Raw genomic sequence first — 25,288 nt, forward strand, 5'->3', positions numbered from 1 at the left:
TGAGAGGAATTTCTTCTCTTCCACAAAAAGTTTGACACATCTGTCAGAAGTCTGCTTTGTCAGAAGTCACTAAATACACCTAGGCATCACACAGCAATCACTACATGCCCAAAATACTGGTTTTGGAAAAAGAATGGTATTTAGAATCATCTTTAGCATGCTCACAGGTATTCAGTGAATACATTTATATTAGCAATATATATAAGACTTCCAGACAGTTGGTGGTATCACATGGCAGTAATTGATACAGAGTTCTTTTCACCTAAAACTACAGTATCTCCTGATAATGTTTGTTTATCTACAACTCAGGTCTGGAATTTTCAGATAGTGAAACACATACATTTCTACCTTAAAAACACAGAAACTTGTTTGTGACATAGCTATACTGTATGAATTAGTTAATTTTAGATGTTACTTTTTCATCTGAGTAACTTTTGACTAAATCAACTTCCATCTCTAGGACCAGAATGAATGAAATAATAAAAATATTTAGAGCAGTGTCTGAGCGAGTTCACAGCTGAATAAAAGATGAAATACAATTTTTTCACAAGAATATCACACTAGGTTATGACCTACAAAATTTCTTGATGCTTAAAAATGGTTTATCAATTATGTCACAAGGAGTTTTAAACATGGGAGTGCTGATCAACCCACAAGAGCACATCTTTCGAAAATTATAAAAGCAAATAGTGAAAGGAAAAAAAAAATATTTCTGAGGTTTTTTTCCCTAAAACTTGTGCCCTTTTTCTTTTTTTACCAGGTATTTCAGATTTTTTTCAGACTATAAATAAGGTCTACTATATTACTCTTCCATCTGCAAACCTCCTTCTCTTCTCTAATCTCTTCATCTGCTGTTGTAATCATCTCCTTTTTACCACATGACTGTTCTTGACCTCACCCTCACACCATTCTTCCTTCACCGAATCCAGGTATTCACCACACTCTCAGTTAAGACCATAGTCTTTATTTTGGCTGTCCTTTTTCTCGCTGTTTTAATTTCTGGTTTTTGCTGTCTTTTACACTGTGCTCTATTTCTGGGTGATTAACATCAGTAATAAAGCTTCACCTACTTAGTTCATTCTGCTTCAGTGGTTACCACATTTCAGCCTGTGCTTTCTGTGTCATCTCTGTGATGTCTTATTACTAGATTGTGCAAAAGCTGAACTCTTTCACTGAGATTCCTAAACCACTGAAACTGTACAAATTTCAGCTTCTGAATTCAAGGAAAATAGGATTTCATATTTGGGCCTTCCCACACATCATTTTCTATTTTGCTACTTGTTCCTGCCTCTGCAGAATACACCACCACTATTATTTATCAGTAGTAATTAGTATTTATCCCTAGCTTATTGTTTATGCTCAATTTGTTCCTTTTCCCACATTAAGGCAAATCCAAGTCTTACTGAACCTTCAATGGTGTACTTTTAAGACACCTCATTTAAAGTTATTTCTCTCTATTCATATCACAATAGTGTCGATGAAATTCTCCCAGTATTTCCTGCTTATTTAATCTCTTTCATTGCAACGCTCTGATCACTCAAAGATATTGCAAACTGCTACTCCATACTAAATTGCTTATGTCTTTTACTCTTCTTGTGAACACGGTACGTTTCCCTTTGAATTGCTTCATAAGCTTCACTTTCCTGGCGCTGACTTCAAGGCACCATTAAACACTGTTCCTTCCAATTTATCCAACTTTCACAACTTTTATGGGCTGTCACCACTTTCTGTACTCCTCCATTTACGTTAAATGCAATTTCTCATTTATCTTCTATAATGTCCTTCATAACAATATCAGTTTCACATCATGATATTTCCTAAGACATACAACACCTTTCTGAGTTGAGCTATAAACCTAAAGAAATATTTCACCAGAGGTGTGTACAGGAAGCTGCCACACAGGCAATTGCTGATTTAATTTTTTGCTAATTTATGACTGTTCTGATCTGATTCAGGCAGTGAATCTTGGGATAAGAACTTGAAGATCTATTTGGGGAAAGATATAGGGATTGAATAGTGGAGGGCTAATAACAATACTAATGTAAGAACAGGTTGCTTGGGTCAATTAAAAATAAGTCATAGAGATGGGAAGAAAAAATAAAGAAATAGTAGTGCACTGGTTTAATACAGGTCCACTCTCTCTAATAAATTGTATGAGATTACCTTGTCTGTTAAATAAAGAATTAGTTCTTTAAAAAAATAAGCCAGAAAACCAAACAATATTTTGCCCTTTGATTAAACTGGTTAATTTTGTACCATTTAAACCATTACATTTAGAGTTATGTAGACTACTGTTCAAACACATTCATATCAAGGAAACATTCAGCAAAATTGGCTTATTTCTTCAGAATGCTACAGCAGTCATTTAACACTGGAATTAAACATAGAGTTATGATTATTTATTTTAACCTCAGTGAGTGACAAAGCCCATGTGATTTTTTCACCATAGAAAAGCAGAAGAAAAGCGGAAGAAACAGCAGGAGAATAAACTGTACAAACATTTGGAAATCTTAAGATTCTAATTTTTCTGAAACCTTCCAAGTTTGGAAATGCAAATATCAAGCTCTGGTGACTGAGTCTATGATTTTGCACTTATTAAATTTTTGATTAAATGCTATATAGTCACTGACTCCACTCAGTTGAAATGTATCAGCGGCTCTGGGTATTTTTGTTTGTACTAAGGCAAGTATTGAAGGCATCCAAGCATCAAACTCTCTAGCCCCAGTACACTGGACTCTTATATTGTGGTAATAGTATAATAAACAGTATTACTATTACGATAGCGAGAGGTTTTCATATTGGATTAATGCTGTGGTGAAAGTGAAGACAGATTGTATTTTACTCAGGAATAAATGTAAATCAAGCGACAACAGATAGGATGAAGAGTATATATAAAGAAAATCTGAGTAGCTCAGCATCTACCTGCACACACATACACAGAGCTTCCTCAGGTTCTCAAAACTTAGAAGTTGCAGTACAACTAAAAAGAACAGACTAACATTTCTCAGTCCAGCCACCCAAGGGCAGACTTGTTTTGTGTATAGGTTAGGAAATAACAGGAAATAACTTCATGTTTGAAAAACTAAGTTGGTTCTTTCATAAAAAACAAAAAAACCCCAAAACCAAATCCCAACCTACAAAAATGGAGAAACTACAGGGATGATATTCTACCCACATGCACACAAAGACATGAGTTCCTGATGTAAAGGAACAAGATCCACTCAGGCTTTTACAAGTTCAAAAAGTACATAAAAAACCTTACAGCACTATGCTGTACTTTCACATTGTTCTTTTGTGTAGTCTTCTATGAACAGGGTGTTCTGTAGTCTATATACTACCTGCTCCAGCCACTCAGCACGGGCAAATTTCAACAGCGCTGATAAGAAGTAAATTTGGAGTATAGCCGAGTTACCCAGAGATCTTTGGATAGTTAAGGCCCTTGCAGAACCAAAGAAATCGAGGAGGAGTAAAACAATTATTTTGAAATGGTACGTTCAGCGTTTCAAAGCTTAGTTATCCATTAGTAAATGTAAGGAATAAATAAGATGGAAGTAGATTGAGCCTATTTTGTTTATCCTTACCGCCTACACTCTCACATAATTTCTGTCTCATCCTCCAAATCTGCCTAGTACAGACCCTATCTCTAGCTTTTCTCATAATCTTTGGGAATTAATAAACCCCCTAACGATGGACGTTCTCTTCTGAAAAGGGGAATGGATTTTATATTGCTCAGGAGAAAATTAAGAGATGTATAACATCAAAAATATTTTTACAGAATCTTTTGATAGATTTTATTTCTATACATTCCCAGTTCTTAAGATTAACTGACAGAAACAATCAAGAACTTGAACAGAAGTGTTTAGTTGCTCAGTAATGAAACAGTATTCCCAAGCACGAAAAGATTATCACTTCGTATGGAGTCCAAGCCAGAGGAATACCTTTCTCTAAATTCAATAAACTAAGCAAAATGATTTAAGACATCAGATCTTACAAAGGAATTCTCAAAAAAACAAACACAAAGGAACATTTTGTAAGAGCACAGGAGGTCTAACTACTATGTTGTCCCCTATCAAGAGGGCAAAAAATACAAAACACAATAAATTTTACTGAGTGTGACAATCATTAAGGTAGGTTTTGTTTGTACTGAAGGACTTAAAAGTACAAGAAAGGGACAAAAAAATGCAAACCCAACAAAAGATTTGTTCAAAATAAAAATTTGAAGTTTCTATGTGACAAGAAGATAAATATGCCAAGCATTTAAAAAAAAAAAAGTCATTACTCAGGAGCAGCATGAAGTTAGTCAGTAAAGCTGACTTACACCACATTAATAATTGTCTCATAATTTTTATGAACAAGTAATTAAAATATGTAGTTTTGTATCACAGCTTGGGAATGTACATTTTAAAAAGTCTTTATTATGTTTACTCTTGAGAATAAATATTTTTTCTAGATAGTTATCTGAATAATATACGAACTTGTTTTTAAGAACTCATGTTCATCAACACACGTGATGTACACAAGTACCATATGTGATTGGTACTTATCAATGCAGAGTAACACTGAAAGTGAAATAATGAAATTATTGTATTAATGTCAACATGTAGGTCAGTTATGAATACCTATGAATTGGTTATCTATTCTATCTATTATGTATACATATAATTTTCAATTTAGAAGTGTTTTATTTTGTGTGGGTGAAACTATTTCTGGCTTACTTTCTGATGTTGACTTGAAACACCTCTTGGTATTTGATGAAGGTACTGCGACAGCAATTCACAGCTTTGTCAGTGCAATAATGCATAACAGCAGAACTACTCTTCATTGTCAAATACACACACAAAGTCTACACAGACTAAGTGCAAGGCTGCTGTTTAATTTATTTTACAGTAAAACCCAGAGGTACCACTGAAGATCAGGCCTGTTATTATGCCAAACATTGTATAAACAAGGCTTGATTTAATGCTCATTGAATTAAATGGAAAAAAAGGCTCAGATAGACATGGTTCTTTTTCTTAAGACTCTACATCTAAAGTGAGTTAATCCCCAAGCGTTTACAATTCTTATATATTTATATTCAGCTTAAAAATAACCATAAATACTAAACTTATGAGTGACTATAAATAAATATAGGCATAAAAGTACTAATTTTTCTTATTAAGTTATACTTAATTGGTTGATACATCATGGAAGAAAATAAACAATATGAAATTCCAGTGTCTTATGGATCTATTAAAAAAAAAAAGGGAATTCCATTTGTAAAGAAGGACAGGTAAAAAAAGCAAAACAAAACCACAATTTGCCTACAAGTTGCCCCAGGTTAATTCTTAAGTCATATGGCTCAAAGAGCTTAGTATTTTTATAGATTTCTTGATTAATCGGACTGAAATTTTCAGCTTGTAAACACATGCAAAATGCAATAATTGAAACACAGTATATAATTTTAGAGAAACCAACATATATTCAAGAGTATTCAGCCCCATGAGAACTGAATTGACTTAATTATATTGATTTTGGGTCAGCTATAGTTACAATGGCACAGGTTTTTTCTATCCATGCAGAGAAGGTTTGAATGATTTACCTCACTGAATGAAGAAATCAGAGTTGAAAAAGGAATAAATTAGCCCTGACTCCTCCTGTTCTTTTATAGAATTTTGTTTAGACCTTTATTTAAATTCTTTTTTTAATGAGAAAATGAACAAAACAAACCCCCCAGCTCTATTATTGAACATAATTTAATCTTCCTTAAGCTTGACTGTAAATATTTTATTCTTAGAGTAGGCGTGTTTAAATTAGTTTCTTTTTTACTAAACTTTTCAGCCAAACTTGCTACCAAGCTCTCTAACTCACTGATATATACATATATGTTTCTATGTACACATATATAAAATGTGTTTGAAAAGGAGGGAATAAGTTAAATACCATGATGATTCTGAATAGGTGAATTTGCCTCTTGTGCATTCTGTTCATATGTGCAATATCTTTCAAGACAGCCATAACTAATTAACTTAAAAGTGTAATTTGTTTTACCTGTTGCCTAACAACAGGTAAAACAGTTGTCCATTCCTAACTCTGCTTGTTTGCAGCCAATTATCTAAGCTCCTGCAAATAGCATAGGAACTTACAGAGTATTAAGGTCTGATCCACAAAGGAGTGAAACCCCATAAATTCCAATTAGGTAAGCAAACTCCCACTTGGGAACTTCAGTAGCTAATCTTATACTATTTACTCCAGAAGAAGGGAACAGACAATTATATTATGAGTTTTACAACCTTATAGACTAAATTAGACTATTAAAATTGTATTATCTTACATGGGAATTTGTCTAAAAGATAAAAAAAAATATGATTTAACTGGCTACATCAAGATTTTACTTCCACTGTAGCAGTCACTGTCATGAAGAAGAATGAACAGCATTTCATTGCCAAGTTTGAATGTAACAAGAAAATACTCGCTTTTTGCCTTATATTGGAGAACTTGTTTTATAAGAAAGATTCTAATATAGTTTCCTTTTCATACAAGATATAACAATTTTAATACAAAGTAATCTGAGTAAAAAGGCAAACAGAATTTCTTAAAACAGTTGAAGAAATAGAGAAATATTAAATGGTAATATTTACAGAAAATTTTTTAATTTAACTACAAAAGTGAGCACAAAGCATTATTTTGTTCAGCAAGATTTTTCTGCTTTTCTGAAAAGCTAAATACATTGATTAGAAGCAGTATGTTAGAGGTACTGATACAGAGGCTATAAAAAGGTATATATATCTGCAATGAGAATACAAAAAAATGTATGTAAGTAAATACAGAAACTTGTCTGTAACTTGTACCACGGTTCTTGAAACTCTCTTTCAAATCTTTGAACTTCTCCATATTCTGGTTCAGTGAATGCATCAAGGGATACTAAAACTGGAGAAATGTCTGAATAGCATCATCATCCTCAAGGCAGCCAGGTCTTTGAACAGACTCTCCTTCAGGATTCTGGCTAGAAGAGGAGGAAAATAGGAGAAAAGAATGCAATGATGTAGCAAAATAGTCATTAAACCCAAGATATCTAATTTTCAATGATATTTAAAAAGTCTTAATTCTACTCACCTTCTTCTGGATTCCAAACAGATTCTTCAGCTTTCACCTGACTAGTCCTGAATAACTACATCTCACAGTGCTCTGGGTGCTCATCAGTACTGTCTCCTTGTGCATCTGTATTAATTATGCAATGACAAAAGGGCATTTGCCCCTACTATTTCTATAATGAACAAACATATTGTTGATGGGAAGTCATAGAAATATATAACACTCTCACAGGGGAAATAAATTTCAAAGTAAGGAATTAGTATGATGCATGGATAACACACATGCTTAGTAATACAGTGAAATAATAGTAACTATTTGTACAAAGGTATAAAAAACAAAAATCCCGAGCAGCCATAACTGTGAAGCAACTTTTAAAATTTATTCCAAGTAAGCTTTTATAAATATTTCCATTTGCAATAAATGAAAGATGTTTGAAAGAGAATTTTGAATACAGTACACACAGCTCACATATAGTATGATGACAGCCTATGCAGTGTTTTAGCATATGTAGACCAGACTACAAGTAGAGTCTGACAAAACCTAAGAAGGCAGACCTGGCTAAGAGTCAGGAGTCACGCTTATTAAATTGAACTCTCAGGGGTATCATGCAATCAGAGGTCACAATCGAGGCAACAGAAGCAATGTCACGATATCAGAGAAAGGGCCAATTCAGACCTGCTCCCTGACAGGCAGTGAGGTCACGGCTTGCGGCAAATAACTGTATTAAAAGGGAATATTCTCTGCACACTTTTAGAACTGTCATCTGAACAAACAAAGCCAGGTCACTGGTAGGTTAAATCAGAACTTTCTGCCTTAGTAGCACATAGCTTCCCTTCTTTTTACATTCACTACCAATTTCTCAACTACAAAATATACATCAGCAACTAAACTAAATTCTCAGTAAATTTAACTCTGAAATACACAGTAGTGTTTAAATTCCCCCTTTTTAAAAGTTAAATTCTATCTTTGACAAAAGATATCCCTGGTCTCTTGATAAACTGAAAATTACTAAGCTTGCTTAGAAAACAATAAGCATGCAAGAGCTTTAGGGAAATGACTTTCCACAGTCAATTTCTTAGTAACCCTGATACTCAATCTGCATTTAGAAATCATTAAAAAAATTAAAGTTATTAATAATCTGCTTGTTTAATGATGATTGTGAAAGTGAAATAAAGTTCTTCTTTTCTCTGGCTACTTGGATTTCTTTATCTCGTTACCTGGACTGGGTTAGCTACAAGATTCAACAAATGTAGCAATTTATGAAATTATAACCATGTTGGATTAGTTAACCTGACAATAAACCTGCATAGGAAGAACTATTCTAGACTGTCACGTAAATAAAACTTTATTCAAAAATATAATCTCTGTATGCAGCCTTTCTTAAGGATATGAGGAAAAAAATATAAAAAATAACTGGAAAATTCAGTATTTCTACCTTTTTTATACACATAAGCCAGATAAAATATCTGCAGTGCATACATCAAAACAGCACAAACCTATGAATTTCAAACAACTGCTAAAATGTTTCTGTATTGCACATGGTAAGAACTGAACTGTAAAGTTATGAAGTTGGAAGACGTACGTTATAGAAATAACACAGCATAGAAGTTACACAGATATCACTGCATGATTGTACATTTTTATTAAAATATTTGAGTTACTTGCAATTCCTTGTAAAATCATCTAAGTCTACCACACATACTATTTTATAGATTACATGAAACTTGTAAAAGATATAGAACTTTCCTATAAGAGTTAGTTTTGAACAGCATAAAATTTTTCATACCTAGACTTCAATTTTAGAGTCTTGTTTTAATGTTTTCCTTGAAAAATGTTGCACAATACCAAAATATATTATGTATCTGAACCACAACGTTATTAGTTATAAAAAAGAAAGAGATTTAAATGTGTGTTTAATATTAAACACATGAAAATGGCCTTTTTGGAATGCTGTAGATGTCTGACCTCATTAATAGTATTAATCCTCCATAACACCATAGCTCCCATTACAGAATAGAAAAAAAATAATTCCTTTATAAGAAACTTTAATCAATTACATTTTCAAATCAATTAAAAGCTCTGGGGTGAATGCTTTCCTTTAATTCACCTCTGAAAGTACTTAAAATATGCAGAGGTATTGCTATTAAAATGTATAGCTACAAGAAACATTTCTTTAATTGTGATCTAAAATGCATCATGTTGTCCAATTGAAACAAGATTTCTACCTATAAAATATTTCTAAGAATATACTACATTCCTTGCTCATAGCTCCATACCAAGCGGAAATTCTTTTGCAAGACGAACATTTGTGCAATGCAACATTCATGATATTTTTATGGACACAGAACATACATTTTCTGTGGCCTATGTGAAAATACCATTTTCATACCACTATGATTTTAATGCTTGAAATACTCACTTTGGAAAATGCTTGGAATATATCTGAAAATGCACTTTTAATGACCTCTTCATTAGCAATTGTTTTTTTGAAGAGTAAAAAGAGTATTGGGTATTGTTCAGTAAAAGCAAAACAAATAAACAAACCACCCCAATATTGACTACAGTCCCTAGACATCCAAACAGATGGCAACAAATTCAACAATTACTTTTAACTAGACATACTAAATCCAAGTGCCGTAACACTTTATTTTAGAGGAATTTAGCCAAACCTATTCTCCCTTATCCCCTTCAACCAAATCCATTTGGATTTAACTTGTTGCTAAAATTATCCGTCTTTTGCACTCTAAGACCTGGGTCACAACCTTACTTAGGGACAGGAAATAGTTATCAGGTCATTGAATGGTCAAATGAAAAAGGATTTGAAATGCTTCGGTACTCAGGGGTCTATTCATCCAAAATGATTGCCTTATGTAGTATTAAAAGCTGTGAACGTGGAGTCAACTTGTTTATGTATACGTTGGCTGAGATGCAGATATTATACTACCTAGCTTTTGGACATAAAATGTCAAGGAAAGGAGAAAAAAGAGAGGTAGAATCTCAGAAGATGCAAAAAAACTGTCTATCTGAACTATTGTGCTTCCTTATTCAACAATGAGAAAAACTGTTTTTCAACCTCTGATGATATTTTGGGTGAAATCTCATTCCCACTGAAGTCATCATTGGGTAGTTATTAGCAAATAGCAGTAAGACTTTTTTTTTTTCCTTCTGTGCAGTTTCTTTTAGGTTAAAGATCGGTAAACTACTATGCTACGAAAGCACAGGTGATAGCCTACACATTGTATAAAATCGAAGTTTTGGAAGTTTGTTGGAACAAACACACACTCTCTCTAGCTCAGAGACCACATTTAAGTCTGATGCACTAAAAAAGTCCTGATACCACCACAAATTACAACAGTCTGCAAAACAGTGGAGACATAAACAAAGAGATAATACACAGGCAGGTGAAATATGTGGTCAGAAACCTTTAACATGTGAATACAGGAACCCTAAAGACTGGAAGCACAGTGAGAATTCATAATATTAAGTTGGTATGTACCTATGGCAAATACATCCTGTTCGGGAACTTCAGGCAAATAGAAAATCCATTTGTTTTTTTTAAATTGATGTGAAAAGCAGGAATATTGCTAAAAATGTCGTATGTCTAGGTCATTAATAAATATTCAGACACTGAAGTGCACTGCATAAATGCACATAAATGATGTTTTACATATTTATTTTTAAACATATACCATAATTTCAGGATTGTTTCATTCCATGAACACTGAAAAAATCCTACAGTATCATTGATCGACAGGAGGCTAGGAAATCAGGCACAGATTTTATTTTTTAGTTTTATTTTACAATAAGAAACTGGGCCACTAGAACTATGTAACTGAAGCTTGAGTGCGTGCACTGTAAGGCCCCTGCAGTCTTTTACAACTTTTCAGCGTACCGCTGTTGTGAACTGGGTTTGCACTCTGCCAGCAGAGCAGCTCTGACCCATGGAGAGCACTCCTTCAGATCAACACTGCCTCAGGCTTTACTGCTTTCTCCAAGAAGTCTTACATTTCAGGCATCAAGTTGAATTTCTTCTGGAGATGATTAACCCAAACCCATGACAGATTTTTTCCAAGATATCCAACTCCTTATGTTTATTTTATCCTGGCTCTTTTTGGATGTACTGGACACAAGTAACCTACTCATTTTACATGTTAAAGGGCTGGTGGAGAGCCATTAATTCCTTAAAATGAGAAAATATTTCAATGCGAGAGTTCTGTTGTGTGAGCTCAAACTAAATAATAAGAAACAAAGCCATAGAATTCTGATTTTAAAAGATAGATTCCCTTCCACACTACAGGTTTCTGTAATGCATTTTCATCACATTTCAGGACAGATCTTACATTCTCTGGAAATGCATTATTCTGTCATTTTTGTCAGTGCTGTATGGTTTTGAAACTGCATCCCTAATGTGGCATACAATTAAAGCCTGGGAGATATGTAATAATTGCATTTTACTGTAAACATGGCAATTCAGCCAGTTGCATTGCAGCAAGGCCAGATTTAGAATGTGGTTATTAATCCTTTTCAGACCACAGCTCAATAAAAGATGACTTAATTTAGAAATGGATGTTTACAAACAATGTGCTTCCTGGGAGTTGATGCCATTTATATTTTTCCATTGAAAATAGCTAATTTCTAAAAGACAAAAACAGCTAACACAAATTATTAGCTATAGTTCAATGTCTTCTTAAATGCTCTTAAATAACAAACAACAAAATATTTAAAGTATTAATAAATAATTAATAAAGTATTATTTAAAGTATTAGCATTCCACTCTCAATACCTTCTCTTAACTCTCATGCAGATATTTAAAAGCATCAGTGATTTGAATCAATATAAATTCTATTTAATTACCACATATACTTTTTCTTCAATGTATTTGTATTTTGTAATACAGAAAATCTAAGAAACTATGTTGATCATTATGTAACAATATTTTAATGAGCTCACATAATTAACTCAAAGGTAAGCTTAAATTACCACTTTCCAAAGTCTCAAGTTCACATTTTTAATTAGCACTAGTAATAATAATCTATAAGAATGTTTTGCAACTTTTTTCACTTGAGACTACGAGGAGTTTCATAATTGTGAACTATCAGAAAGCTGGAAAACAGACGACTTTAAACGGATCCTTGATATTTATCTTCCAATCATATGACATAATCACAAGATCATTTTACCTCTTATTCTTGTTCCAATATGAAAAATAAATGTTATTTCTACTGACAATTTAAAGAGAACTGAATAAATATTTCCATAATTAAAAGCCACCTGAGAAAGCATAATCTGTTCATTATCAAATTTGTATTGGTGAAATCTGTCTTAACATTACACACATTATGTTTTCTTTAGTCACCAATGAGCATAAAATGACAGGAAATACAGTACTGCCAATTAGAACTACAGGTTCCCAAACTACAGTAAACATATCTTGACAACATAGTCCATTTTTAGCATAGTTAAACTTCCTGGCATTGGTCATTGTGCACATTCCTGTGTGACATCAAGTTGTATTATTTCCACTTCTTTGAAGTGTATGGTATAGATATGCCACTGATGGATATGGATATGACTAAAAATAAATGTACTATATGTGCCAATAAATCACCTAATCTACATAATTAATTAGAGCATAGTCTATGAAATTCTGAGAAACTAAGTGAATCATATCCAAATAATACTTGGGTAGTTTGACTGGACCCTCAGCTGATCTACTGCATTCTTCCAACTTGCTCTACAGATTGGAATCCAGCTTCCCATTTCACTGAACAGAAATTATTTGGATAACCCACCAAAATTGTTGAGGTAGATGGATTAAAGAGGACCCCAAAAGATATATACTGTCCCCAAAGCTTGTAGCAAAACAATGTGCTAGGCCTCGGGGCTCCTTCTTTAGTTTTGAGCTGCTGTACCAGGACAAAGCACTCACACTGTTGGTTGGAAAAGTAGGTATCCTTCCTCTGTGTAAATGAAATTACAGACCCTGTAATTACAGACCCATGGCTGGCAGAGATGCTCTGTTACACATTCAGCCAGGACTAACTGGAACTTCCCAAGAAAAGAGAAGGAATCAAGGATAGATTCGTCCTTCAATTCTTGATCTACTTTATCCAAAATAGTCAAGATTATTTTATGTTAAATCAATAACTGAAACAACCTCCAGACAACAAAAGGAGAAGCAGTCATAAAACTTTCTAAAAATATGCTTTGCTGCAAAATAGGAAATGATGAAAATTATCTGTCTTCCTTGTAATGTTTCCAAAATTTTGAGATCTTTGAAATGTCACCATCCACAAAACACACAAAAATCTCCAAGAATGTTCATTAAAACAGTAAGCAGGCATACTTCGTTTGTCAACTAACTACCACTAACTGAAACTCAACAACCATGCTGGAAGCATAATACTGTCACACCAAAAAAAGCAGTGTAATATACATAATCCCAGGAAACGTCCAGCAAATCATCAGAAGTGAAAGTACATCAAGTCAGGCTTTCATCTGTCTTCAGGTTTTTGATCAGGCTATAGTTTCTTAAGAGAAGCAGTAAACACATATTTACACTTGCATATTCTGTGGCTTACTTTACAACCTACTGAAGTTAATGTCACAACATATAATTATGATTTTAAAATATTATTTGTTTAAATAAAAGTTTTAATGAATCTATATTATATAATGACCACATGCATTAAATTAATTTTAAAGAAACTGAAACAGCATCTAGACAGAAAGCATTAGGATTACAAAATGCACGTTGATACTACAAATTACACCAGAGAGTAACTGTTCATAATTTACTTTCCTTTCAAAAGATACAAATAAAAAAGCATAAGTGCTATGCTTATTGAATTCATATACCTACTTATACTCATGGTATATGCATATATATTTGTGTGTATATACACATGTATTGTATGTGTATGTATTGACACATACACATACATACACACACACATATACACTAACACACATTTAATTACATTCCCGTGGTTTATGCCTTCACATGTTGCTTGTATTTTTAAACGGTAAGTTACTGTCTGTTGGAACAACGTTTCCTTATGCTGTTGATGAAGCGTGTAATACAAACGGGTTTGTCTCTGACTAACTTCTGTGTGCTATTGTGATACAAATGTGAAATAATGGTCCCCTGTGGGGATTTTTATACCATCAGTGAGTAAAGCATGATGATTCTTTTAAAATTTAATAAAAATTTATGATGTCACTCAAGTTTTGAAAATGTATTTTCCTACAACATGTATGTCAAATTAGGAATATCTGAATTGTCCATAACTTTAATGGGATTAAAGTTATGCAGAAATTTTCAAAACTGGATATCAATATTTTGCATATCAGCTCATCGCAACTTTTCTAACAGGAAAATAGTTGAATATTGCATCAACACTATGTCCTCACTATGCTTAGATATTCCTTTACAGAAGCTGCATGATACAACACTGTCAGTATGATGCAGTAGCTTAGATGAGAAGGCAAATTATGACAGAATATAACCTGTATCTCAGAAACACACAAGCATCAGATATTAAGCTCATTCCTTTTCACTATTTTTATACCTCTTATTTTTTTATTCTTTTTTGTCTTATTTGTATTTTTAAACACAAACCAAAGATACAATGAAGACAAAAGACATTCATCGTACATTTTAACTAGATTATAACTCTTAAATATTCACTACCATGATGTGTTCCAGTTTGAAAATCTAAAACCATTCTAATTGTTTCACTTCCGAGGGCATCCCCTTTCAAAAGTAGTGATTCTGTTATTTAACAGATAACACATGTGTAGTTGCTGTTGATGCTATCGTTTCTCCCCCCATTTCCCAATTTAAAGAAATAAAGCAGGAATATTTAGACTACGCTTTTTTTTTTTTTAGATTTATTTAGTGGCTTATGAAGGAGATGGACTGGAGTTCAAATTTTCTACCAGAGCACTGACTACCAGTCTGTGAAGGTAAAAGGGCTTGAATGGAGGAAGTTTATTTCCACCATGCAATGGACTGCTCTGTGTTCTCTCTTGACTTAAAATACAGTGTCTCCAAGGTTTATGGATACAGAGTGAAAACCTTCCACCTTCTTGTTGCAGAAAGAACTCCCATCACAGAACAGACCCAAAGAAATCTATTCCAGGCAAAAGAGGAAGAAATGGTCAAAAGGTGAGAGAGGGAAAATGGGAAACAAGCTTTTCTGTGAGTGAGGAAGAAATGACTGATAACACAACTCCGTGAAATTATCATGCAGGTGCTTTGCTTTGTAGTAGATAACATGCAAAGTGTCACCACATTATAAATTTAGAAACTCAGTTCTGTCTGATGGTATCTCACATACACATAAATAAATGCTCTGTGCTGCACGCTGGGTTCTAATTCACAACCTAGTGTTTTCTGGCCATACCATCTGAAGTAGCCTCAGGTAGAACGACAAATTTATATTCTGGTCAAGCAGAAGAGTATTGCTTGTCTTCTTGAAGGCTCAGCAGATTGCATGTAAGCACCCAAAAAAATCTCAGTTTATTAGCTGGCCAAAGGAGTACGATGGTCCTTGAAATGACAGATAAACAAGAGTGCCGCTACAGTGCTTGTCTTTTGATATCTAATCTGCTACGGTGCCTTCTCTCCATGTATTCAAAAAGTAATTTCAGTAATATTTAGAATGCGTACATCGGCTTTCCAAAACGAAGGGAAATGTCTCCAGGCAGGAACAGATTAACCAGTGGCAGGAAAGCTAGGCTAAACCTACACTGACTTTAGGGCACTGAGCCTGGGATGAAGCTTATCTCTTTGACATGGTTTTGAACATTCACACTACTGCTTGTAGGCTTTGGGCATCCAGTGTTTTGCAGGCAGTCTGCATGTCCTATTTCTTCAGCATATGATGCACTCTGGCATATAAGTATATGCCACAGGAACAGATAAGAGACACTAGGAATGCTAAATCAGGCACAGTATATACAGACTCTCTATATTCGAGGTAAATTCATGGTTGGATCCAAGGCAAATAACAGTGCAAACATTCTTCCTGTTCAGAATTCACCAAGAATTGTTTCCAACCAAATTTGAGCACGGGCTCATGAATGTGAGGCAAATCTGGACTTTCATATATCTAGGTTAATTGACTGAATTGCAGCTCAGGTATACTCAGATTGATTGCACACCTGTCTCAGGTTCTCATTTCTATCTTCATTCAGTGAATATTAATATAGCGAATATAGTATTATTATTTCTAATTTTACTTTTTGGGATTGGGAATAAATCAGATAGCATATGGTTATGTCTGAAAAAGATAAAAAGACAGAGGTGACAACTTTCTGAGCACACTATTGAGTTGCAAAAGGAATCAAAACAGTCTAAAAACAATGCCTCTGGAGATGCTCATTTTCTTACAACATGGGCATTTTCAATATGGCCTTATTCTAATTGTACTGAAACCAAGGAGAATTTTAACATGAATTTTAACAGTAAAAGAGCTACATCAGTATTTAAATGTTTTTGGAAAGCCAATTTTATATTTACATGCTGAAGATTCTTTTCCTGTCTTCCGTCAAATGGTGGGTTTTTAGGGAATATTTATGAAAGTAGCTTCCTAAAAACACGTTAACGATTGTCAGGAATTAATGGCTACCTTGAGAAAAGGTGACAATGAGATAAAAAATTTGAAGTGATATTTCATTTATAAAATTTTATTGTAGTGCTTTGTATTTTATACCTCTGTGACATGCTTTGATGTTTTTTAAGATTAATATTTTTGATTAAGATTTAATAATAATAATAAATATTATAGGCACCAGTTCATTATGAATTAATCTCTGGGAGCACCCTGCGCCCTCCCCAATGAATTGAAATTGAAATGTTTCACTGCTGTAACTTGAGATACCCAGGAACAGATAAGGACTTTAAACTCCTGCCTTCTATTTGTGCATATTGTTTCACATTTCAAGTAGGCTTGCTTAAAAGACATTACAGGATAAATACGCTTATGTGCATAGAGATAAAGTGAAATACTTGTTCATACCTTCAAAGTAACCAGCATTTATAGGCTGTGTCTTCCTTGGTGGTTTCACATGGAGATGTTTATTTTCATTGTTTTTGAACAACGCCAGGCACACAGCTGGGTCTAGATGACAAGAACAAGTTAAAATCAAAGGTCAGACCTGGCTCATTCATTCCTTCAAGCAGTTTTTCACCTTTTAGCCGCTTAATAAATGAAAATACCTTTAAAGTAGGTTTTATATTCACAAAGGATTACATTTCCTAAAATAAAGCAACATAAATACATGTGCAACTGAGAACCAAAGTCACTATTTTGCAGGATTTTAACACTGCTGATCTTTCAGCTAGCTCATCTCCAAATTAAAAATAAATTCTAAAGCATATATTTGCAGAAAATATTTTAAAAATCTGTTTTTAAAGCTTGAAATTAAAGTAGAAATATTAACAGAATATATGTCAAGCACTGTTTCTAAAAGCTTTGGTTCAGAATTATTCAACAGTCTAAATCAAGTCATTCACACCTAAAAAACGTTAACAGGAGGCAGTTTATTTTTTGAGGCTAAACTTGCAGATACTAAGCTAACCTTCTTCCATGTCCCACCCTTACTGAAATAAAAAATACTCCAAAAGTCTATAGACTCATCTATATGCCACAGTATGAAATCTTGATTAGTTTCATAACTGTTATTTTGAAAACTTTGCAAAGAAGCAAAGATGAGCACAGAATTGTATATAAATCTAGATAATACATATTCCTAGACTGGAAAAAAATATAAAGTTTAATTAACAAAAGCTAAACTAATGCAAAACCACACAAGTCAGGAAAGGTGGTTTTCATGCATTATTTCTTATGTGAAGGAAGAATTGTTTGCTTGACATAGGAGGAAAGTAGGAGTTTAAGTGAAACAGTGGATTAGAAAGAATGTGAAAATTCTATGCACAGTGCAGAATAAACCAGTCTATTATTAAAAAAAAAAAAAGGACTGAGAAGAATGTAGAAACAAAAGCAGATACATAATGACGAGCAAAAGTATATAGGGTTTTGTCAGTATGACACTGAGCATGATAACATGAGTAACAGAAAGCCAAAGGAAAAATCAAAGAAATATGTTTCACATGGTTAAAAGAAGAAGACAATAGCACAAGCAGACAAATACACTCTCAGGAACATCTGAGAAACAATGAGGCAGAAGAGGTTTGTCTACAAAGGTGACTACAAACTGCCAGAAAAGGGTAGAAATTAAAAGAGGGAAAACAGCAATAGAACTTAACAAGAAAGTAGATATGGCAAGGAAAGCATCTAAATTTTCACAAAGAATGCAAGTGTAGCAAAAATGATTATGTGAGACTGCCAGAACAGATAGAGCAGGAAAACAGAGGAGATGGAAAGACTCAAAGACCATTCAGACAGAATAAATTTACATGACTATTTATGTCTGATGCTTCATTTTGAGCTTGTTACATGACCTTGGTGTTTACTGAGGAAAGTTTATAAGAGCATCTATAATATTGCAGCAAAGTAGCTTTTTTTTTGTTGTTTCCTTATTTATGGAAATAAAGGATCAGAATGCCCTCTTAAGTCAGTGGGCAATTTCTTATGAAGTTTAACAGCAATTTATAAAGTTGGTTTTGACTAGACCTCTATATTTGCAGTAGACACTTCAGTTACAAATTAATGGAACACAAAGGGATCCTAAGAGCTCCACTTTTCTCAGAGAATGCTCTCTTGACACAAGCAAGACGATGCAGACATACTGTATCTTTGTCTTGTAAGCCCGGAGAAGATCTCTAATGGGGTGTGGATACTTTAAAAGATAACACATTGACAAAACACATCAAAATATTATGGTATTCTTGGTCAGCCCACACTGCAGCAGCATTTGGTTGACAGAATGTTCTTAATGGTGCTAACCTCCCACAAAGCAGCAAACTTGACTATCGAAGGAATCATGGAAAATATGGATGGAAGTAATTTAGGCCATGCCTTCTTCCCAAGGCAGAATCAGTGATACCTTACACTTTGTTATCTCAAATTGTCTAGAATAACCTCTCTCATCTTATTGTATGATGATTATAGCTTCCAGATTAACCCAGAGGATGTCAGATTTAAAGTAATTTTAATCCACTTTTACTAACTATAAATTCAATGAAATTACTCAAGAAGCACAATAAATAATGATTAGCTCCATTAGTTTTAAAGGTAGATTATTACAATGATTCTGATAATGGGATCACTTTATTCACAAACTGGATTACCAAGTTTGTAGATATTTTCACTTTGCATAGATGGATAAAGTAGGCCTATTTTGGCATGCCTCCCAACTCAAAAATAAATTTGTAGCAACCTAGTGTTCTTCAGGGTAGCAAATGTTTGGGGCAGTAGATCACAGTAAGATTTGTGATAAAAATATCTTGAAATAGTAATACATTATATTTTAAAAGTTCTCTCTGAAATTTTAAGTAATAGAAGTTATAAAAAATATTTTAAGTATGAATTATTATTGTGTTTTCTATAGTTGAAGATACATAGCCATACAAGTGCTATATATGGATACAAATGTACAGAATAATTATTTTTATAATTACAAATTTTCCAACATCCAGCATACAGTGTTGATACGATACAGTGTTGACAAAAAGACTTCTAACTTCTTCTAGTTTTATGCTAGTTACAAAAACAGTGTCTTTCTTCAACAGAAGACCAAAGAAAGACAAAGTGACGGAATTGATTAAAACCTCTCAAGACAAAATGTGATTGAGGATTTCCAAACTATTTTTGATTAACTTAAAATAATTCCTGAAATAACACACTTTTTTCCTATGTGGGTCTATTGAAATTGTTCCAAAAGGTTTTAAAAATGTCATCTTTCCTTAATCCAGCCTCCCACCCAATTCTATGAAAACTCCAACCAGTCCAAAGTTAAACTATACCAAGAACTTTTGGGTGAAGTCACATGAAGTTATTAGTGCCAACCTAGATTTTTCAAACATTTATTTGTGCACAAGGATATCAGCAGTAAAGAAGGTCCATGAACTGGGAAGACAGGGAAATGATAGAAATTGTTCTTCTAAGAGATTTCTATCAGAAGATCTATCTTTGAGTCTTTGCAAAATAATTTAAATAATCTATAGGGATTTAACACAGTGCCAGACTACTTGAATTTGTACCTACCTGGATCACCTCAACCATTGCCTACAGCTCTTTTGTTATTAAAAATGAGTCCTTTTCTTTATCTAGTCCCAAATGTAGGCAATATTACATAGATTACTTTATAATACTAGTGCTTTTCAGTCTCTGAGTGAGCTAGGGAAATGAACTGCATGTATGCTTTGATGACAAGCAATCAAATGTTTTAGATTTCACACAGAGAACTGTGAAAGAGTCCAATAGTTCAAAATCATACAAATATCTTCCTGGATTCTGGCACAGTCATTTAAATGTGGCTTATTAGACGATGATCTGTGCTGGCAATCTAGGAACCAGGGAGGTAATTTAATGCACATTGCTCGGCTGACTCCAAATATAGAAGATAAGTTGGACAAACACAAGAAATGTTATAGAAACAATATGGAAGGAATAGTTACTGCCTGATCTGGCACCACATTTGCTAAACAACTTCTTGATAATATGTGAAACTGAAAAAATTAAATGTTTGTCACTCACTTTTGTTGTGCAATATCTGTAATTAGAAAAACATAAACATATCTGTGCCAACTTTAAAGAGTTGATAAATCAAAGTAGCACACAGTGTCAGATGCTTATCTATAAGATAATTCAATTTGTAAATTCATTTGGAAGAAAGACCACATTTTGTTCCATAATTGAACAGCAATTAGAACTCCAACTCATCCATGGCTGGAGCTCCCAGATGATACTGCTACATGGAATACGCAACAACAACAAAAGTAGCTTTCTTCCTGCTACTAAGAAAATATAGATCAATGGTCATTTATGTAATGTATAACAAGGAATTATAATATCCCCCAGATTTTTATTCCAACTGTTGTTAATTCAACAAATCAATGTTGTATAGTCAGATCATCTGTTCTGGGATTGTGGGTTTTGAGGGGGGTGGGTTGGTTTTTTTGTTGGTGTGGTTTGTTTTTTTTTTTAATTAGTATTGCATTGCTGTCTTAAATTCTAAACTAGAACTAAAAAATATTTGCTGACCTCTATGAAATATCTTTATCATTGTGCTTTGGTTCTAGGAGTCAAGGCCCACTCCAGCTGTTTTTTACCTTTTTTTTCCTACCTATGTGTCAGCAAGAATTACCATCTCATGCCGTCAGTCACTGACAAAAGAGCTTTCCTTTGGAGAGGACATGGTTAAACAAGAAGTAATACAGCAGTGTAGGAGAGACAAGGTGAAAGCAAGACAAGGCTTCCAGCCATCTTAAAATAAAAAGAAGTTAACTTTCAGAGGCTAAGATAAAATCCACAGAATCAATGAAATTCAAAGTTAAGCAAGAAATTCTGTACTGCTGTGCCAACACATCTTTAGGAAGCTAGGATTGTTATGAGTCACAGACGCTTAATTTTTAAGCACAGTGAGGTGCATTAATGTCTGCTGTATTTAGATTTTTAATTGGAATTTCTATAGAATTTTATGCACCCATGATAAACAGGAATATTTCTGACATTATGCCAGTTTTACTTGGCTGCAAAATTTCTGGTTTCTTGCCCACACTTTTTGTATTATCTTGCTGTAGAGTAAAAATAGTTGAAGCAGACACAGCCTACATTTGGTATCGTTAAAATACAGGCCACAACTTTATTTAACTACATAAACAAGCATACATAACTGTAGTGGATTAGGGCATAACAGGCCTTAAGGCCATTAGTTGGTGGGACTGGTCTACTGCAATATAAGCATTGCCTGAATCACTCCCTATTATAAGGTTATGCTACGTTAAGCTCTTCCTTGTAATACAAACCACAGGATTCCCTGCACTTGCTAGTATTTTCCATATTTTTTTCACTGCTGAGAAGGTACTTGGCCAGACATATGAGGTAAGAGACTTCTCAGTTACTTCGACATATCTACAGTTTAACTCTGTACTTCAGCCAGTCACTCTAGGTTTTGTGTCTAGGCAATGGAGAACTATAAGTGCTTTTACAGTGAGATTCAAGTAGCCTGTTTTTGAATTATGTTCTAGGAGGAAATTAGCATTTAAGGTGGCTATTTCTTTCCATAAAAGAATGCAGATTACTAGCTCAGATGTGGACTTCTAAAATTAACCAAATGAATCCCATCACTGTTGCACTAGGAGAAGCCAAATGCTTTAGATAGAAAATGAAAAGGAATGAATTCCCACACCTGAGGATGTTAAGAATCGAAGTTGTTCATGACTGTCCAATCCAAGTTCCAATCCAGCAGATGACCATATTAATGAGCAATTGTAAAACTCTGAATGGAAGCTGATTTAACACTTTGCATTTGTGAATCTCTGGCCTAAGACAAAGGAGCGTGATAGCATATGGAAGACGACAGCATATGGAAGCAGACAGCATACTCTGACAGGCCATTTGTTCCTACAAAATCCATCAGTACCTTAGCATTACCTGCATCTAACAAGATCATTATCATGGAATGCTCAATAGCACATAAAAGATGTTTGGAATGATGCTGAAATCTTAGCATAAAAGCTATCAGTTTACTTGTTAATAGCTTATAATTTATTTGTACCTAGAACCTTTAGATGTTGTTGTTGCTTTGCTTTTTGTCAGAACTTAAAGTTTTGCTTTTAAGTCAGATGTGTAGTAGTAAATGGATATAACATGGAACATTGATTTTTTAGACCTTATAATTCACTCTTTTAAGTGGATGCTGGCTACTTATTTTCTAGTGGGTAGGAATCTTTATCACTAACAAAATTATCTTATTGTAGTTAGCATACTTTCAACTATTTTAAATCAGAAAGCTAAAAAGAAAACAGTTGCAATTATAACACTGAGGACCTGGAAATTCAAAAGAAACAGAAATAATAATACTAAAAATAAAACCTATAACATTTCATATGCAGCTCATTTCAGAGGAGATGAAGATGATAGGATGCTAATTTCTACGGAAACATTAAAAGACAATTTGACATCTACTTATTCAGATGAATTTCAATCTGCTTTTAAATATTAGAAGGAATAAAGTCTCTTATGGAATTCATGCTTCAGTAGGGTTAAACTCACAGCAATGGCCTAAGATTGTGAACTAACTGTCTCTCCCTCTAGTTATACTGGAATTGCTGTAAGTATTCTAGCATGAGCTGTACCACACAGAGATCCAAGAAAGATACTGGCAGCCTAATGGATCTGGTTACAGTTTCCTGATCTGGAGCTGGCTAGCCTCAGGATAAGGTGTATCTACTCTAATTTAAATGCTGTAAAGTCCCTCTGTTCAACCAGACCCTCAACAAGACTCTGACTTGCTCTCACCACTTCAGAGGAGGTAGCTGATGTAAAACATAATTACATACGTGGAGATTCTTCTCACATGGGGAATATTCCATCAGGATCATTTTTTAGTGCAACAGCTGAGTTTTAGCATCATTTTAAGATACAAATACTTGTTTTAAGTGATAATGTCTATTTGATCCTTACTGACCAAGGAAGGACTGACTTTGTCAGTGTGCTATATGAGAAAGAATAGTTGGCTTGATAATCTTTGTACTGAAAAGGGATTGAGTGTGCAATATTTTCAGTCATATTTCTTGGTTCTGGAAATTATGCTTTCTGCTTATCTGAAAAAAAGACTGTGATTTTAATGACTGTCAGAGAACTCTATACAGGAAAATTATATATACAGGTTATTTTTGTGCTTGATGTAATACTTAGAAAGACAAAAATTTCCTATATGAGGTAGTGGCAAGATGAGAAAATTTGAACCTATAAAAACATTGTGCAAAAGTTTTGTTAATTTTTTTAAAACTAGTAATATACTTTGAGAATATTCCAAGTGATACATTAGAAGGCTCAACACACACATACCATATTGAATAATCTGAACAAAGTCAATATAAACATATCCAAAAAATCCATTAGAACTACAACAAAAATAGGATAGAAAATTTGATATGCTCAATCAGACATTTATGACTAGATTAATTACTACTAACATAAACCAGAGAGCATATGGAGAAAAGATGATATAACCTAATAAGCTCTATTCATTAAAAAATTATACAGAGGCCACCAAATGGAACATATGTAAAAAACTCAGCTGCACACCAGATATTTACTACTTTTTTTTTTTTAGATAACATGGTAGGGCATCATGGGAAGCTATCCAGATTTAAATATAATAACTTTAACCTCTTATCCATTTTTTTTCCTTTCCATAACAATAAAACATGGTTTGCTGATTACACGTCTCTTTCTCCCCCCCCCCCTTTTTTTTTTTAATTAGACATCTTTTTTGTCACATTTAGTCTTAGGCATGATATTTAAAGTAGAAAAAATTATACAGAGGAACACTTTTCTTAACTTTATCTGTAGTCTGAATTTTTTGCCTTCCAAGAGCAAAATGTCTTTCAATATTTTCAACACTTAATACAGAAGAGACTTGCAAAGTTATACAAAAGAGGAAAATTAACTGTAGCTTGTGATACAATTTAAAAAAATTAAATGTAAATAAAGGTACACTTTCCAAAGACCATTTAGAGTCAGGTCCTATTGTCAACTGGGTTCTTACATATTTGAATGTTTCTTAATCTAGCAGTATTTTATTAATATTTTTATTAACATATTCCATTAACATTTGTATTAGCATATCATACTAACAGTTAATGATTCTAAGAAAGGTTCATTGACATAAGAAGTATCTGAGAAGAACCAGAAGACAATTACAGAGAAGCTGGATAAGCATTATCTATTTCCACAGTGAATATTTAATACAAAAAACATGATTTCATTTCATATGTATCAAACTGTCATTTTCATAAATAGTTCTTGCATAAGTCGATAATTTTAACCTGAGATTCCCCCAAGAGGAAAATACAAGAAGCACAAAATGTAGAAATATAAATTCCACATCTAGGAAAAAAGATACATGAACAAAAAGAAACAAAATTTCCATTCAGCATAGCTGTCAAATATTCAACTTCAAAATCCAGTAGAATGTTTTTTAAAATCTGCATATTTTATCACTGGAACAAACTGATTTAAACTGAGTTGTTTTTACTGCATCACACACCATCTTTATTCAAATGAATGTTTAATGT

General features: G+C 33.5%; 1 protein-coding gene across 1 annotated transcript in view; it reads right to left on the bottom strand.

Annotated features, from left to right (window-relative positions):
- LRRIQ1 (leucine rich repeats and IQ motif containing 1) overlaps positions 1-25,288 on the bottom strand; it is a 113,059-nt gene that overhangs the window by 27,123 nt on the left and 60,648 nt on the right. The window contains exon 22 of the mRNA XM_050906076.1: positions 17,097-17,198. Coding sequence (XP_050762033.1) covers positions 17,097-17,198 — 102 coding nt within the window. The remainder of the gene's footprint in view (positions 1-17,096; positions 17,199-25,288) is intronic.

The sequence above is a fragment of the Gymnogyps californianus genome, chromosome 1 (genome assembly GCF_018139145.2).
Source record: "Gymnogyps californianus isolate 813 chromosome 1, ASM1813914v2, whole genome shotgun sequence".
NCBI lineage: Eukaryota > Metazoa > Chordata > Aves > Accipitriformes > Cathartidae > Gymnogyps > Gymnogyps californianus.